Consider the following 18,122-nt stretch of genomic DNA (forward strand, 5'->3'; position numbering starts at 1 on the left):
GCTGAATTCTGTAGAACATTTCTCAATGTTACAGTGAGTTACTCAACAAAATACAAGGAAAAATCAGACCTTGTTGAAAATCAGGCTTAATAGGAGAGACCACCAGAATAACTTACAGCTGTAGCTTTTGTACTAGCTTTGTGAACAGGATCAGAGATGCTGCACGTGCATGTTTTGCCAGCACAGGAAAATGAAGGTGGATGACACTGAAGCCTGAAGTAAACAGGATTAAAAGTAGAAGCTGTTGCCATTAAATGTAACCTACTTTGGCAGGGATGTTTTTTGCTGGTCTAGCAGGTATGTTTTTATTTATATTAATTTATGGACAGGCAAGGTACAGCAAGCTCAGGCTGTTCTGAGAGGAAAGCAAAGTATGGCTGTTTACTTCTGAGTGAAAAAAAAAGCATACTGCAAATTGAACTTTATTAAAGCCTTCTGAAATGAGTCACCTTGGTAAACTAGCAATCCCTTAACACAAAGATGTTATACAGATTTCATGGAATGCCACTGGGCATTCTGTACTGCAGAATCTGCAGTACTTCCCACTGCCTGGCCACAGACTCTTAAAAAACTCCTTCCACGTGGAATGGAAATTTGAATCTCTCCTTTTCCCCTGTTATTGCAGGAGAAAGTGTTTGCTAAATAAGCCTGTTTATTATGCTACTGACCAGAAACTACTCATGGATGCTGTAGATAATATCTCTGGAGCCTTTCTTAGAAGTTTCCAAATTACAGAGGAGCAAACCAAATTCTCCAGTTCTGGCTGCCCCATCCCTGGAAGTGTTCAAGGCCAGGTTGGACAGGGCTTGGAGCCACCTGGCCTGGTGGAAGGTGTCCCTGCCCATAGCAGAGGGGCTAGCAATTGATGTTCTTGAAGGTCCTTTCCCATCCAAACCACTCTATGATATGATCCAATGATATTCTATCTAGTCATTTGAAAACATTGTAACATTTATGTTTTAAAGAAATAATACACTAATAATTTAAAAGATTCTTGATATAGTGCCTACTACCATTAGACAATTTAAAAATAATTTTATGAATAGAAATTAGTATACTGATTGTTTAATTAGTTTTAAGTTTAATTTAAGTGCTGAAATATCAGTGTAAGAGAAACTGTCACTGAAGAGGAAACAATAATAGGAAGGGGTTTAAAAGTCAGCAACTGGTTCTAAGTGAGCCTTAGATACTAAGTTTCAGCATGACTTGATAATTTTTAGCTCTCTATATATATCTTTTGAGTGGGAAGCTGGAATATAGAAACTGAGCACTGTTTTAATTTTTAAACTGGTTTAAACCAGCTAGATTAGTGGAAACTAAATTGGAAGCAAATCCAAGGTCTTTTCTGCTTTGTTTTGTTGTGTTTTTCTTTTGAAGTATCACTGTTTGGGGACTTTCCCCTTGGTACTGTTCGAAATTGTTTTATTGTGACACACTTGGTGGCTGATCTCTGGGAGATAGCAGAGATGCTGCTTTGGCTCATCCACACATTCTTGGATTAGAGCACTGAGACTTCTATATTCAGTCTTGCTAAATTTATGCTTATTATTTGGGTGGCTATATGAATGGTGCTCTTGCTCATCCACATTGAAATGCAATTAAAAGCCCTTTTCTAGGGATTAGATTCATCAAGTATTGGGCTGCCCTTTCCCTGGGTACCCAAAATCTCCAAGATCAGCGAGAATGAAACAATGTGCTGTGAAACAATTCTGCTGCAGCAGTTTTAAATTTAGTCTGTGGAATATGAGTGTCTGTTAAAATTTCAGTGAGGAATCACATACCAACTACAAGTACTTGCAAGCTCCATGCATTGCTTACATCTGTGCTTTGGGTTATGTCTGAAGCCAGCTTACCCTGTCTCCTGAACAAAAATGTTTTTAATCTTTGTCACTGAATATGTTTAGTAAAATTTAAATTTTCAGTTTAGATGGACTGACTACTTTAGATGAACTGACTACTTTTCTTTTCCTAATAATGTCATTAAGGGAATATTATTCTACACAGAAGAGTCAAGGTAGGACAGCAAGAAATGCAAAGCAATCTACTAATATTGTGAAAGGCAATTGGATGTTATTTAAATGGGCAGTAAATGAACTATTTTAAGTGTTTCCTTTTACTTCAAACAGGTGGCTCTAGCATGCTATTTGGAGTTCATTTACAGTCAATAGATTCATGGCTAATAACTTAAAAATACTTCCTGAAAGTGTTATAACCAAAATGTGACAGTCAAACCTGAAGCCTGAATTAAGACGCATTCTTTTGTAAAGAGCAAAGAGCACCTACATTTAAACAAAAAATATTTTCAAGAATTTTGATGAACTTTACATAAGGAGTCCTAGGACAGCTTGGTTTTATTTGCCATATTTATTGCATTCAGTAGGCATTAGCTTTAGCATTTCCATATCACTCTAGCTGAAAGAGAGGGAGGCAAGGGAGAAATCCTTCTTTGAAAAATCTTCAGGGATATTTTGCAAAGCTGACAAGGAGAGTTCTGAAAATTCTCACAATGTTTGAGGTTTTACACATATGTTTGAAGTTTCACACATATTCTTATGCAGGGAGCTGGTGTGGAGTTTTTTTCTTGCTTGAAAGGCCATCACTAGGAATAGTTGGCCATATATTGTAATTAAGGGAAAAAGATTCTTTAGGTATTCTCACAGAAATTCAGATAAATATTGTATCTTTCAAAATATGTGGAGTTTAAACTAATATTTCATTCAAAAAACAGTGTATTCTTCTTCTTCTTCTTTTTTTTCATAAAGCCTCTGCCTCCTTGCCATGACTCCAAGGAATCTATGCAGGTGTACAAACAGCACTGCAAAATAGCAGAAGAGTACCACGAGGTCAAGAAAGAAATTGCTCTGCTGGAAGAAAGAAAGTGAGTAACTTCCCCAAAGGAGTTACTGTCCTATATTCTCTTTGCAAAACCCTGTTTGAAACATCAAAGTTTAACATTGTATTTTCTGACCTTCTATACATATATGCTTATATACGTATATACTTATTTATGCATATATTATAAGTGTGGCCTTCCAGTATCTGAAGGAAGCCTAGAAGAAAGATGGAGAGAGACTATTTACAAGGGGCTGGAGGGACAGGACAAGGGGAATGGCTTCAAACTGACAGAGGGCAGGGTTAGGTGGGATATTGGGAAGAAATTCTTCCCTCTGATGGTGGTGAGGCCCTGGCACAGGTTGCCCAGAGAAGCTGTGGCTGCCCCATCCCTGGAACCAAGGTCAGGTTGGACAGGGCTTGGAGCAGCCTGGTCTAGTGGAAGGTGTCCCTGCCTGTGGCACAGGGTTGGAACTGGATGAGTTTAAGGGTCCCTTCTAACCCAAGCCAGCCTATGATCCTGTGATTTCCTGCCCCTGCCTGATGGTCACAGCAGAGCACAAGTTGGCCACTGCTCTACAGGAGCAACTGAGGCCACTAAGGGCTGTCCCAGCTCAGCTTTGTGGGTGTCCCTTAAAAGCTTCACTGGCAGCCTCCAGGTTATATAACAATCCAGTTCATCTGGTGTAGGTTCCTTTACAATTTTAGTTTTTTCAATAAATACTGCACGCTTCAATGAAGAACAAAATGGATCCTCATTTAGGCTTGGAATACTTGACAATGTTAGTAAACATGCTTCTGTGAGGTGCTTTGTTTTTGTGTCCACTGGTACATTGGCATTTCAGGTGTTCATACCCAAAATAAGTAAGCTGGAGGCTTTTTTTCTTGTCTGTGGTCTGTACTCATAGCCCTGTCATCTTTTGCCTGACTATTAAATGGCTAAGTGCACTCTGTGGCTGTCAGTCCCTTTCCACAAGAAACCCGAAAAAGAAATTCAGAGAGAGCAAAGAAGGTGAATAGTGAAATCTCTGCCCAGCTGACCCTGCAGTTCAGCCAAGTTTGCATCCATGGGAATCTTCAGCTGCAGAAGCAAGAGGGAAACTTGAAATCCTGTAGTCTTACGAGACAGCCAAAGAACTCCCTGAATCCAAACTATGCAGGGTAAGAAAGTGAGATGTCTTTATCTGGGTTGATGGCTACAGGCATAATAGAGTTACTTTTTGCCTAAAGTGCCAAGGCTAGTTGAAATTTCCCCCTTCCACTGAAGGATCAGTGTGGCCCTCAGATGCTGACAGACTGGAACAAAAGCTAAAAAAGATGATGTCCAATATCATGGGAAAATGCATTTTGCATTTGATTCATATTTGCAGCGTTTGCATTTGATTCACCATTAATTAAACTTGGCCAATCAAAAGTAATTAGTATTTTCTAAACTATTAGAAGATAAGTAATTTTTTTTTTCAATTTGCAATGATTTTTCAAATTTGGTTGTTTGATATAAGCTGTTTGCATATGTATTTAGCAATCAATTCAGTGGAAACCATGTGTCTTTGTCTACTCTGAAAATCCAAGCACAATATAAAATAATAAATGATTGCTTAAGTGCTTGACTTTAGTTGCAGAAACACCAAAGGTAGCCTTCAATCATTTTGTTTTTAGAGTCTACTAATATAAATCCATCATTATTCTTATTGGCACAACCCTGAATCAGTTATGCCTATTTATGAAGAATGCTTGGAGCCCATGAAAATGAGACATTCACATATATTTTTGCACTTTCTGGAATTAAAAAAATGCTGTTTGAATGCAATTTTTAAATCTGTAAGTCTGTGGTCCTAGCTAAATTAGAAATGGTTTGCTTCTTGAGAATGGCAGGTACATGCACAAAATTAATTTACCTGAACTCACAATTATCCTGATCAACCTCTGAGCCCAGAGGTCAGCCTCTCAGTGGTGCTTATCTTGGATGAATTAAAGGGCTTCAGGCTGGCATTTTCCTTCATTCCAGCGGTGGATGTCAACAGTGGAACAATGTCAGGAAGCTTCCACCACTGCTGTCTTGGCTGAACCTGTTCTGGGAATTCCATGCCCTGGTAAACAGATGTTATGAGTGGCTGTATAAGGCAACAAATGGAATTACATTATTGAGACCCACATGCACTTTCTATTTACATATTTGTAGCCTTTTGTTCACATGCTGTATAGCTGGGAAATGCCTAAACACAACAAACATCAGGGCAGCACCTTTCACACCTCCCATGTGTCTTAATCTGAAAAAGTGATCCTACAGCATTGGGATCAAGGATGTTTAATTTCCTCACAAGCTGGTGCACTGTGGTTGCCTGCTTTTGAGGTTTAACAAGCTGCAAGTGCAAATTGAGGATATTTTTTCTCCAGATGTGGTTTGTTTATAACTCTTTCCTCCAAGTAGATTATCCATTTTGTAGTATTTTGGAGCGGGTCTCATGCCTTCCCCCATTGCATATCTTCCCTTTCTGGAGCAGTCTTTTTATTAAACCCTCCAGAAACCAATTGGGACCTCTTTACCACATGGTTTGGTTGAAATTGAAAGGTGGATTAGAAAGTTATTAGGACACATGTAACTTTACACACATGTAAGCAAACAGACCTGAACAGGACAGCCTTGATTTTTATCTAAACCTAGATAGAAAAGGAGTATAAGTGTGAAGGCAAAGGAATAAACAAGAAGTAAAAGGGAATTGTGCTCACATGTTCACTGATTTATGTCTAAAAACATTCTCAGCACTTACAGTAAGAGAGTTAAAAGCAATTTAGGGACTGGCATATACTGAATGAAGATTAGATTATAATGGCTGGGGTGGCATGCATGTTTTGCATTGTGTGTGTACATATAAGAATATATATATATATAAAAGTATATATATGTATATATTCTTATATATGCATACACTTATAAATGCACCTTATAATTGTGGCTTTTTGCTGCCTGAAAGGAGCCTGTAAGAAAGATGGAGAGAGGCTATTTACAAGGGCATGTAGGACAAGGCAGAATGGTTTTAGAGAGTAGGTTTGGATTGGATATTAAGGAGAAATTCTTCCCTGTGAGGATGTTGGGGCACTGGAAATCATTGCCCAGACAGCCCTGGCTGCCCCATCCCTTGAACTATTGAGTATTCCATTTTCAAAAGGGAAGAATGCTTTCACTTCTCTAAAACGTCTGATGGGATGCACAAGCTTTTAGCCTCAAAACCAATTACGATCAAATTGAAAAAATGGAGTCTGTCATTTTCTAAAATTTGCCCCTGCTCTGGGTATCTTCTTCTACATTTGAATTTGAATGTATGGAAATGAAGATTCCCAATTGTCTACTACACCTACTATCTATTGTCTATTTCTCTGAAATACTATTTTGATAAAATGGACAATGATCAGGTTGCACCCCTTGTAATGGGAACAAACAGCTTTTATAGTGTTTTCCAGGGCACACTTTTACCAAAGGCAGTCACAAATGCTGTGGGATGGTATCCTTGCCAGTGCTCCCAACTTTTCTCCACAGATAATTTACCTGTGTCATTCCAGTGACAAGTCTCACCTGGCAGTTTCTGTACCTGTGCTGCCTGCTGACAGTACATGCAGGATGCTGAAGGCTATGACTGACAGAGAAAAGAGGAAAATGGATGAGCAAATATTTTTTATTTGTTGGCTAGGAGGAAGAAATAATGTTAACCTGACAGATATCTGTACAGGTATTAGAGTTTTTTAGCAAAAAAAAAATTAAAAAATGAATAGAGTTAATTCTACTTTAAATAATTTTTGTTCCACCCTCCAAAGTTCAGTGTAACCTTTCATACATGGAATAATATATACAGGCATATTTTTATGTTATTTTATAAGACATAGAAAGTTGTAAAACATTATTTTAACAATAGTGAAAAACGTTGACTCTTTTGCAACTTTTCAAAGGCTTTTACTTCTGCTTAGCTTGATGTGTAATGTGAGCATCGAGTATGGCCAAAGTAAAAAATCAGTGAAGTGAAATGACAAGGGTTGCTTTTCATCAAGGTGAGAACAAACTTACTTACTTACTTGTTCTCTTTTGTGCAATATAGATGGCAGGAGAACGTACTAGGCTGGCAGTGGGAGAGAAGATGACAAGTATTTCACAGGAAAATGGGAAATGTGAGAGAGAAAAAGAGGTTGTAGTATCAAAAAAGGGAAAATCAAAGGACAAAGCAAATAAAGATGGGAAAAGAAGTTGCTCAAGAATAAAAAAGGAAGCAAGAATTTGAAAGAACATTGGGTAGATTTTTTTGCTAATTTAATCATAGCTTTGTTTGCTGTCTTCACTCACACTCTTCACATTTATGCCAGCAATACGTAGTACAAGGGAAAAAACAACCCTGGAATGGGAGACATGATTGAAAATAAAGAAAAGGGTGTGGAAGCGAGAACACACCACATTTAGGGCACAGAATGTAATTTAATTTATGTTCCAGAAACACACACGTATTTCCATAACAGATGGTTTTGGGTATCTAACTTTGGGTGAAAGGGATGAGATGGCTGGTTATTTTGAGCACTTGTTATATTGCTATTACTAGATAATGACCCTGGATTATGTAGTTAAATATTAGAGTTGCCATGGTTGCTAGCTGTATCTTATATTCTTAGCACTGCATGGTTATCTCTTTTTCCTCCCCCAGACAATTCTAATATAACCCCACAGAAAATATCATTTGATCACCACCTGGTTTAGGATCACTCGTTCTCTTGGCCACGGATATGATTTCTTTTCCTTCTTTTACACATTAGAGTAGACACAGAATCATAGAATTGTTAAGATTGGAAAAGACCTTTAGGATCATCAAGTCCAGCCACCAGCCCAGCACTACCTCCCTGTTCACCACTAACTGTGTCCTCCACTGCCACCTCCACTTGTTTTTTTAACAACTCCAGGGATGGTGACTCAACCACTCTCCTGGGCAGCCCATTCCAGTACTTTACGAAGCTTTCAATTAAAAAGTTTTTCCTGATATCTAATCTGAACCTCCCCTGGCACAACTTCAGGCCATTTCCTCTCTCCCTGTCCCTTGGTCCCTGGGAGCAGAGCCTGACCCCCCTCTGGCTGCACCCTCCTGTCAGGGAGTTGGGGAGAGTGAAAAGGTCCCTCCTGAGCCTCCTTTTCTCCAGGCTGAGCCACTGCAGCTCCCCCAGCAGCTCCTGCTGCTCCAGACCCTTCCCCAGCTCTGTTCCCTTCTCTGGACACGCTCCAGCCCCTCGGTGCCTCTCTGGAAGGGAGAGGACCAGGACTGGACCAGAGCTCAGGACTCGAGGAGTGGCCTCAGCCGCGCCCAGCACCATGGGACAGTCACTGCCCTGCTCCTGCTATTGAGGATAAAATCCAGTATCCCACTGCCCCCTTGGCAAATGGCACGCAGTGGAGACGACTGCTTCACTTGTGGGAGCCTTTCCTATGTTTTAGCTTGCTCTCATGACCACAGGACTGTTCCTGTGCTTTTTAGTCCAGAGGATTTCTCCACATACACTGTTTCCCGAGTGTCTTTCCCAGCACTGTGAAGACAAATAGTTTTCAGACTTCTAGGTACTTCAGAAAAAGATTGGTGTAAACCTTAAAGGCAATATTTTAGCTCAATAATTTTCCCATTCTAAACCTGTTTTTTCCTCATCTCACTTGTTTGCAAAATATATGTTACTTGCAAAATACTAGAAATTAAATTACAGCTTTTCTAATAAAAAGAGAGACTTCCTTTTCTAGAGGAAGTGTCCTTGCCTGTGGAAGGTCTTTTCCAACTCAAACTATTCTGTCATTCTATGGCATTTTATGTGTTGGCATCTGAGACACATTTTCATTTACGTTAAGGCAGACTTTAATGTCTTTAATGGTGTTGGTTTTTAATTAATTAGTGAACTTATACAAGGACAATCTCCTCAAGACAGCAGGGTCTCATAATTCCCCCTGATAAGAAAGCCATGCCAAATGTGGGAAGAGAAAATGACCTTTTGGCCACCAGTAGTTGTTGGAGAAGATACTGATCCTGAATACCTTGTTCACTATGGGGAAAAGGCAAATCTGAGTCTTTGTATTCTGGAAACTGTTTTCTTTGTGTCCAGTCCATCTCTAAATACACTTATCTCCAGACAGATTTATCTGCTTAGTCTGTCACTCCTCTCTGTATTTATTCCTTGTGAATATGAGTGCTGAGGAGCTCTGTTCCCTGCATGTGTAGTCATTAAGGCCAGAACAAGAGAAATAACTGCCCTAAGACAGTGCTATGTTTTTCTCCTGCTTGTGTTTGATGGATTTATGATGCAAATCACTAATGTTGCCTCCCAAACCCCTCCCCAAAAAAGAACACTTCAAGTACGCATTACAGATTGGCTCAAAGCTTTGAGTATCTCAGCACTAGTTTGGAAAATACCTTATCAATGCTGTTAATATTTAAACTTGGGGTAACCATTAACAGAAAACAGATTACACAGTGCTACATCTACTTATTAAGCACCCACAACAAGGTCTAGATGGTGCAAGAGCTTAGCATGGTGTTCTTTAACCTCTGAAAGCTAAGTTCAAATCTTGGATTAGATCAGATGCAAATGTTAGTTACTGTCCTCATCCTTTTGTGAGCCTCCTAAACTACACCATTCATAACATTTAGCAATTCCCTGGTACTCTAATTTTAGATCTGTGGCAGGCTGACAGTATTAGCCTGAAACATCACCCTATCCTGTAAACAGGTGTTGATCCTGATGGGAAAGGACTAAGTAGGTTCTGCTGACTCAGAAGTGGGCAATTTTACTACCTCAGTGCAAGGAAACTCCTTTCTGTAAGGGGGATCCAAGAGTGTGGACTACAGCAATTAGTGTATTTTGATTTTAATGCATTTACAGTTTGTTTGATAGCAAATCTAAATCCTGGGGAGGGAGGAGGGAAGTTATCTGTGCTGCTTGAATATTACTGGAGAGCAGCATGAAAGCCAAGCCTGCAGAGAATGTCATCAAATCAGAACTGACCTTCATTACTGGAGCTGTCTGAGTTTGCACGTTGTCTGTCTGTGCCTCTCCTGGCTCAAGTCCAGCATAGTCAGTACCACTCCTTTTCAAGTGGAGAAAGTTCCCACAGAAAAGGTTTACCTGCTTTTGAGATGCTGATTACCTAGTAGTGCGTTCACTGCATCTCCCTTTCAAAAAGCTCATGAGTGTAAGAAAAGTAAGGAAGGTTCTGAATTTGATTTGAATTCATTTGTTGATTTGAATTCATTGATTCTGAATTCATTTGTTTGGACACTTCTGATTTAACAGCCTGTAATTTGAAAGAGCTTAATTTAGCCCTTCAGTCCAAAATGGCACCAGAGAATCATTGCTAAGAAATATTGCAGAAGATCTTATTTGGTCTCCAGAGATAAAGGTGTTCCAGAGGAAGTCCAGGGAGAAACGAAAACAAACAAACAAACCAAAAAAACCCCAAACACCTGGAGTTGTAAAAACTCATTGTCCCTGAATGTATTTCTCACATGAAATGTATTTCTCCATGGCCTCAGGCCCATGCACAGGAGCTGTCTAGCAAGATTGTCTTGACTTCTGTGAAAACTGGTTGATCTAGAATGGCCCAGCCACAGAGTAATGAACCTGTGAGTGGCTTGCTGTGTTTAAAACTTGTACAGCTGTATTGTGATAAATGTAACCAGAATTCTACTGAGCAAAAATAACCTCTTGATGTTTCCTCTCAAAGGCCTGATTGAATGCACCTGTCACCTGGCGAAAGGAAAAAGAGGCTTTGCTGCAGCATAGCTGCTCTGCTGTACCTCAGTAGTATAAAACAAAGCTATCATATAGGAGGATGCCTATATGCTGCCTCTTTGGCTGATTGAAAAATTCTGTAGCAGCTGCTAACTCTTCTCTTTTTCTTTTTTTTCTTTTTTTTTTTAAATCTATGGGAAGGGAAGCACAGCTGGTAGAAATGTCTGTACCAAGGGTCTGTTCTAACTTGTGACTCCTTGAATTGCAGTAACTGTGACTGTAAACAGTCAGCTAAACCATGAGCAAACTCTGCTGTCACTGAAAGCTGCAGTAAAGACAGAGCAAGGTTAACTTGATCCTACATGAAGGCCACACAGAAGTGTTTTTCAAAAGCCAGATTTACAGTTTTGCTGCACTACGTGGTAGCTTTTCAGCTACGAGTAACATAGGTGACCAGCAAGCACAGAAATGTTATCTTTTCATGGACACTCTGACCTGTGGGAATAGAATTGCTGATCTCTAGGAATTTCCTGTTGGAAAGCACTGGTCTAGCCTGACAAGTGGGCTCCTTTAAGGACTGCAGTGAAATCTATCCCTTCTGAAGGCACGAACAACTTCCCGCTGATGATCTACGAGCGCTGTTTTGACATGACTGAGAAATAAAGTCACAGGGCTATGAACAGTTAAAAGATTAACTAATCTCTGAGATAAATGATCAAAAGAACCTTTTAGAAGAGACTTCCTGTAAAGGGTGAATTTTTGACTTAAAGGGAAAAAGAAACCCAGAGGCCAGGCTAGCCTGGTGGGTGACTAAGGGGAGAGCAATTAGATACTCTGTGAGTTACTCATGCCTTCAGCGTGTTTTAAGACCTCTTTTATCTCAACTTGGGCTGAGGTAATTTCAGTTGATACTATACAGGAAACTCCAGCTCCTAGCCAGCTCTGGGAATACAGGGCACTGTGTGACTCCATCCAGAAGAAGTCACAGCTTAAATCCTCTTGTGTCTGTACTGAAGAGGGCCAGGAGGGGTCAGCTTTGCTGCTCTTCCTCAGCAATAGGGCTAAGATCTAAACACGTTATATAAACAATGTATGTAGCTGAGATTCCGTGCCTACTATTTACTGGATTTGTTTGTAGTAGAGAAAAGGAAACCAGGCACACTTCACAGAACTTACTGATAAATCCAACCAACCAACCAAAAACACCTCACTCTCTTTCAGTGATACCTGGTATCGAGAGAAAAATAAATTGTTATTCTTCTGGCAAAGTATTAGCAAGTCTTCTCTAAGAACTTGATTCTCCACCATGAATTGTGTGCTCAGCTCTTACTGATGTTAGAGACCACAGAATCATACAATCAATAGAATAGTTTTAAAGCTCATCCAGTTCCAATCCCCTGCCATGGGCAGGAACACCTTCCACTAGACCAGGCTGCTCCAAGCCCCATCCAACCTGACCTTGAACATTTCCAGGGATGGGGCAGCCACAGCTTCTCTGGGCAACCTGTGCCAGGGCCTCACCAGCCTCAGAGGGAAGAATTTCTTCCCAATATCCCATTTCCTGCTCTCTTTCATTTAAAAGACATTCCCTTGTCTTGTCACCTGTGTCAAGAGTCCGTCTCCAGCTCTGTTGGAGCCCCTTTTGGTGCTGGAAGGGGCTCTAAGGTCTCCCCAAAGCCTTCTCTTCTGCTGAACAGTTCCAAATACAGACACATGAACGCAGCATTTTTCAGGCTTGGTCATTGAACAGCAAACCAATCCGAGATTTTGGAAGTGTAGTCTTTTAAAAGTTTGAAAAGTGCGTATTTTATGATTGGCTTTTTGCAAATATTAAAATGAATATTGTATGTGTTATGTTAGAAAGTTATGCTGTATTAAGTCTCTTAAGTAGTGTGTTAAATATAGTTTTGGGTTATAAAAAAATGTTAAAATAGAAACTATGCTATGTAAGATACTTTTTTAAAGAAAGGACTAGCATTGAGATAGCAGCCACAGGACACCTAAATCTTTCAGAGAAAGAGAATTTATTGCTCCATTATCAGAACAAACGAACTTCTTCCCACCTCAAAGGCGCTGTTAGGATTCAGAGGAAGAAGTTGACGATGACCAGACAGAATCCTGTGTTTGAGTGGAATTTATGCATCATGTATGAGGCGTATGAAGATGCAACAGGCTGTTGCTTTTAAGGGTTAATCCTTTGTTACTGTTTGTCCTTTTTCGGGCTTATGCTGCCCAGAAGAAGGTACCCGGACATCCGTTGTTTCTATTGTCTCATATTGTCCTAATCCAAATTGTCCAAATTATTATTACTCTAATTATATTGCTATTTTTATAACCATTTTATTACTATTAACCTTTTTACAATTTTAAAAACAAGTGATTGGTGTTTTTCACAAAGGGAAAAAACAGGACTCTAAAAAATTAATTTTCTAGGTCCTCGTTTCACACAAGTTCAAGTAATAAAAACTAACTTCACAACACACAGCCCATCTTTGACCCAACACAGGACAACAAATTTTTGCCTGCTGCCATTTTCAGTAATTGGGTTTTTTGTCATGATTGTCAGAAAGGAGCTGATTGCCAGACTGGAGCAAGTGGAAAAAGAAAGCATGGATGCTGCTCGGCTGGCTAAGGAGTACGCACAGCTGACAGAGGAGAACCGAACGCTGAAGCTGGCCCAGACACAGTGCGTGGAGCAGCTGGAAAAGCTCAGGATACAGTACCAAAAGAGACAGGGCTCCTCATAACTCCCAACTAGCTCATGGGAGGCACTTCATCCAGGAATGGAAAACAGATTTTAAAATAAAGATCTGTTTAATCTGTTACAACACTTTACTACGGATACAGAGTATGTAGAAGTCTGAATTTGATTTAATGCTTGCCACCCAGTAGCTTAATATAATGGATATTTCATCCATTATATAATGAATGTTTTATTTCAAGTAACATAATTGAAGTTAATCTATCCCCATTATATGTTCTAGTGGATCAGGTTTCTTTTCTAAACATATTTCTTCCAATTTAAGAAGATATGGACACACTAGAAAATTATATAAATAGTCTCTGTGTTGGAAATTTGGATCTTACTAAGGACTGGGACAATGTTAATATATGGAATACATGTATGTTAATTTTAGTTTGGTAAATTCTTTTTAAATTATTTTCCTCATGCATAAAGTGTTTGGAAGTTATCTTGAAGCAGATCTCCTCACTAGCAAAAACTATGCTTTATGTCAACTTCACACTGTTGTATAAAATCTGAAAAACTGCACATTAAAATAATTTAACATAATTTTTTATCAAACAAGTGCACTGCCAGTGATAATTTGCAAGTTATAGAATTAAAAGGAAACAGATGAGATCAAACTCTCCTTCCTTAAGTGTAAAGATTACTTGAGTGTCTTTTTATTGTACTTTTAGGCATGCAAGAAATGAAAAATTAATACAAGAATCATAATTTCATCATAGTTTCAACTGAGAATATGTCAGTAAAATATTGTAAGGCTCTTTTGTTCTTATTTTCTGGTCTGTTTTGAAACATAAGTGGCTGTAAGTAGGGACGGGAGTTCTGTGATACACAAATAACTGGGAAGTAAAATGTCAGTCTTACTTGCTCTATTTATCCCTGTATTTTCCTAGATCAACTTAAAAATCTTCATTAGACTTCCATTTCTATTCATAGAGCAGTTTTTTCATTAAAAGTGGATGTAGAAAAGCCCTTTTATGTTCTGAATGGTCTCAAATCGCCTCGGATTTTAAACTCTGCTTGTCAGATGCAGCTTGTTACATCTTCATGAGCTTGGAATTCAACTTAATGTGTTATTAGTACTGTGTCTTACTAATTGAAAATTATGAACTTAAGATTTGCACCAGGACTTTAGCTTTGATTATTGTCATTAATCTACCATGAAAATGGAATTTCATGTTAATCAGGACAATTCCTGGCAGCAAAGGGGACAAAAAAGGAATTGCAAGCCGCCTGTAATTTATCTGTGCTAATTGCCTACAGTATTCCCTGCAGCACAGGTGGGAAAACTGGCTCTGTGTTACTCCAAGCACCTGGCACTGCAGCAGGAGAGCATGAAGAAGGAGCAGGAGAGGACAACCTTGTTTCTCCTTCTCCTCCTGAGCCACCAGGGCAGTGTCAGCATCCAAACTTGGCACTGCTTCCTGCTGTACCTGGGACATCACCACTCCTGAGGCAGGCACTTCCTGCTGGAAGGCTCCCTGAGCAGTTTAATACTGTATTTATTCCTTTTATTATCTGAGGATACAATTTTTCTTGTACTTTATGGAAGTTAAAGAGGAAAAATAAACATAGTTAATAAAAACCACTTGGAATATTAGGCCTGGAAGTGCTGGAAAAGTCTTATTTGAGTTTTGCACTGTTTGGAAACAGAACTGGAAGAGAAATCAGAGCTTTGCTTTGAGCACAGAACACCACAGAAGTTAGAATTACCTTTTTTGCCTGTGTTTGTGTGTTTGGAACAAGGAAAATTCTCATTTTAAAATAGTTTGTCATTTTAGTCAAAGTTTTTTCCATTTAGCCTTGAAAACATCATGCAGTCAGATGATTTCAGTGAATTCACTGAAAACCATATAAAGTACATAAAATTAGTTTATTGCCAGACTGTCTTTGGATGCAAATGGATCAGACCTTTACTTACAAATAACTGTGTTCACCTTGAAATTTTCTATTGAAGCGCAGTCACTGTGCTTTAGATATCAGAAAAATGACAGACCATATGGTGGGAGAAAAACCTGAGAGAGAGCCACAGTCAGGTGGAGAAGGAAAGCTGGGCCTCATTTGTGGCAATCAGCACTTGAATTATTGAGAATAGTCATGGAATATGTTTTTCCTAACCTGTAGGTACTGACCAGCATAGAAGAATTCAAGAAATATCTTACAGATGTGCAGAAGTCAAATTTTTGATGTAGTCCAGTCTACAAGCCTGGATAAATATGAAATTCTTAGACCATCCCAAACTAATTTAAGTCAAAGATTTATATTCAACTTGGACTTCAGCTATGTGCAATCAAATTTTCCTCCTGCTTTTAGTTATGGTTAAAGTAAAAAATAACAACTTTGTATGAACATATTTGCCTGCATGCATGCTCATGTGCCTGAGAGCAGGAGCTCAGAGAAATTGTATCACAATACAAATGACTAAAACTGATATAAAAGCACCAAGGATGAAAAATTAGTGTCTCTTGAATTTTTTTTTTTTTAAATATTTGGGGAAGTGGGATTCAAAGGCAGGAAGGTAGGGAAATGGAATTTTCCAAAAAGTTAAATTAAAATGTGGCATAGTCAACATAATGCAGAAAATCATCCAGGTGTTGAAAAGAGTAAAGGTAGCTGGAGCAACCTTCTGAGATGTAACTGCTGTATTTATCATCCATCTCTTGATTTGTTTATCAAGAGCATAATAGGGAAAAATATTTTCACATTCAGCAAGTCTCCAATTTGGTCATGCTGAGTTTTTCTCTAGATACAGTGGAGCTCTGCTGACTAAATAGCTGAAATTAGGCTTTTTAATAAAGCATTTATTATACTGATCCTGTATTTCCATGCAGACAATATGGTTTGTGTTCTGGTTGAAGTGGTCTGCATGTTAGGTCCTGTTGTATCTATCACACTATAAAAGCAAGTTTTATACAATTATTTCACAAATGTTTTTAGAAGTTCAAAAACTTAGAAGCCAGTTTTTGAAATCAAGTACCAATGAAAGGTTCAATTTCATAACATGTGACTGCAACCTGTGAGAACTGCAGCTCTATTGCAGACAAAGTGTATTTCTTGCTGTTATCCAGGTTATTCAGGTTAGCAAAAGTAAGCATGCCACTACCATGGTAAATGCATTTAAAAAAAAAGCTCCAAACCACTTAAGGCACAGTGAAGCACACGGGTTTAAAACAAAAACAAGACCTGTGCTTTCCATTTTCTATCGTTGCTAAATAACTTCCTTCCGTCACAAAGAATGCTGAGCAGACTCAATTTAAGGCTTCCAGTTAGCAAGGATATGACTCATGCAGTCTTGAAACAGCCAGAGCCAAGGGTGACTTGACACTTGGAACATCTGGAAGATGAGGAGCTGTGAGTTTGAGTTCGGTGCCTTTTAAAAAAAATGTTTCCCTTTTCAGGATTACCTCTATTCTGTCTGATTTTGTGAATTACTGATCTTTGGAAGTGTGCCACCTTCCACCAGAGGCTTCCATCATCTAGGCCTTTGTAAAGACTACACACAGTGGGGACAGGTGGGACAGAGAGGTGTTCTCAGCCTTCCTTTGGCTTGTGTGGTTGGGGAGCTCTGCCACGTGACCCTTTGCTGCTTCATCTCCAGTCACAGGACACCTTGCAGAAATTAGCTAGCCACAGTAATAACCACAAAGCCACTTGGTGTTTTTCCCTATCTAAAATACTTTTCTTGATCAACACACAAAGTGGAAGTGTCTAAAGGAACAGGGGAGACTTGTGTGGAAGAGTCTTTCCTCTCTGTCTGTGGGTACAGGATGTGCAATGGTGGAAGAACAGGGCTGCAGGGAAAGGGAGTTGGGTCCAGGCAGTGATGTAACAGCAAGAGCACTGGCCCTGTCCAGCAGGAATGTGAGGAGAGTTGGCAGAACCTGGGTGCTGCCATGACTTTTGTCTCCCATCTTCATAATTCCACAGCCATCCCTATGCTCCCACACCTCTGAGGGTCTTCTCCCTCCTGGTGGAATGTCATGGCATGCAGATGCATGGATGGTATGGTGATGCATATGCCTGGAAAACCCACAATGAAACTATTAACTGTGGCAGGCCTGGAGGGTGTGCAGCAAGGAAAGACTTAAGGCTGAACAAGCACCACAAAGCTGTGCCCTGCTGCTCATCTTGATGTGCTTCTGTGGGACAAGACCAGGCACCAACTGCACGACTGCACCACATGCACGTTATGGAGGAAGGGAAGGTGGCAAAGCAGAATTGGAGGGGCAGCCTCAGCCTCACCATTTCCTTCACTGGTTTTGCAATGTTAAACTGGGAATTATCAGGGTGGTCTTTCAGGTGCACACCAAAACTGTGAGGCTGACACTTCAAATTCCAAGTAGATTATTTTATAAGAATGAAAAATCTACCTTGCTTGGGACAGTGCCAGTCACCTCTAGGTTCTTCAGTGCTCCTAGCAAGTAATGTCACGTGTTACTCATATGAATGAAAGGTGACAACCACTCACAAATCACCATTATCCTCTCCCCAGGCTTCCTCCACTGCGTGGTTTATTCTGTAGAAAGCACAGGATTTAGCATATGAGTCAGTCTGCTTTTCTACACACCAATTATCAGTTCCCCCTTCTAAACCTCACTTCCTTCAATCCCCCTGACCACAATCCATCCCCACTGAGTAAGCAGCGTCAGCCTAGAGCTCAGATCCAGTAGTCTGACGATCTTATGACACGGTCTGATGATCACCATGTGCTCAAGGTGGTTTCCAAGTGCTACGTAGGATGTTTTGTGGTTCAGTGCTGGTATGTGGCAGCAAGGAATTCTAGCAGCCTGCAGGTGTCTGCTGT

At 39.7% G+C, this 18,122-nt stretch overlaps 1 protein-coding gene across 1 annotated transcript in view; it reads left to right on the plus strand.

Annotated features, from left to right (window-relative positions):
* The window catches only part of MAP3K7CL (MAP3K7 C-terminal like), a gene marked incomplete at its 3' end in the record, with an annotated part of 29,753 nt that extends 16,434 nt beyond the window's left edge, over nucleotides 1–13,319 (plus strand). The window contains exons 5-6 of the mRNA XM_084200973.1: nucleotides 2,763–2,878; nucleotides 13,139–13,319. Coding sequence (XP_084057099.1) covers nucleotides 2,763–2,878; nucleotides 13,139–13,319 — 297 coding nt within the window. The remainder of the gene's footprint in view (nucleotides 1–2,762; nucleotides 2,879–13,138) is intronic.
* Nucleotides 13,320–18,122: the final 4,803 nt, after the last annotated feature.

Source organism: Fringilla coelebs (assembly GCF_963513975.1).
Source record: "Fringilla coelebs genome assembly, chromosome: 2".
In the NCBI taxonomy this organism is placed as follows: domain Eukaryota; kingdom Metazoa; phylum Chordata; class Aves; order Passeriformes; family Fringillidae; genus Fringilla; species Fringilla coelebs.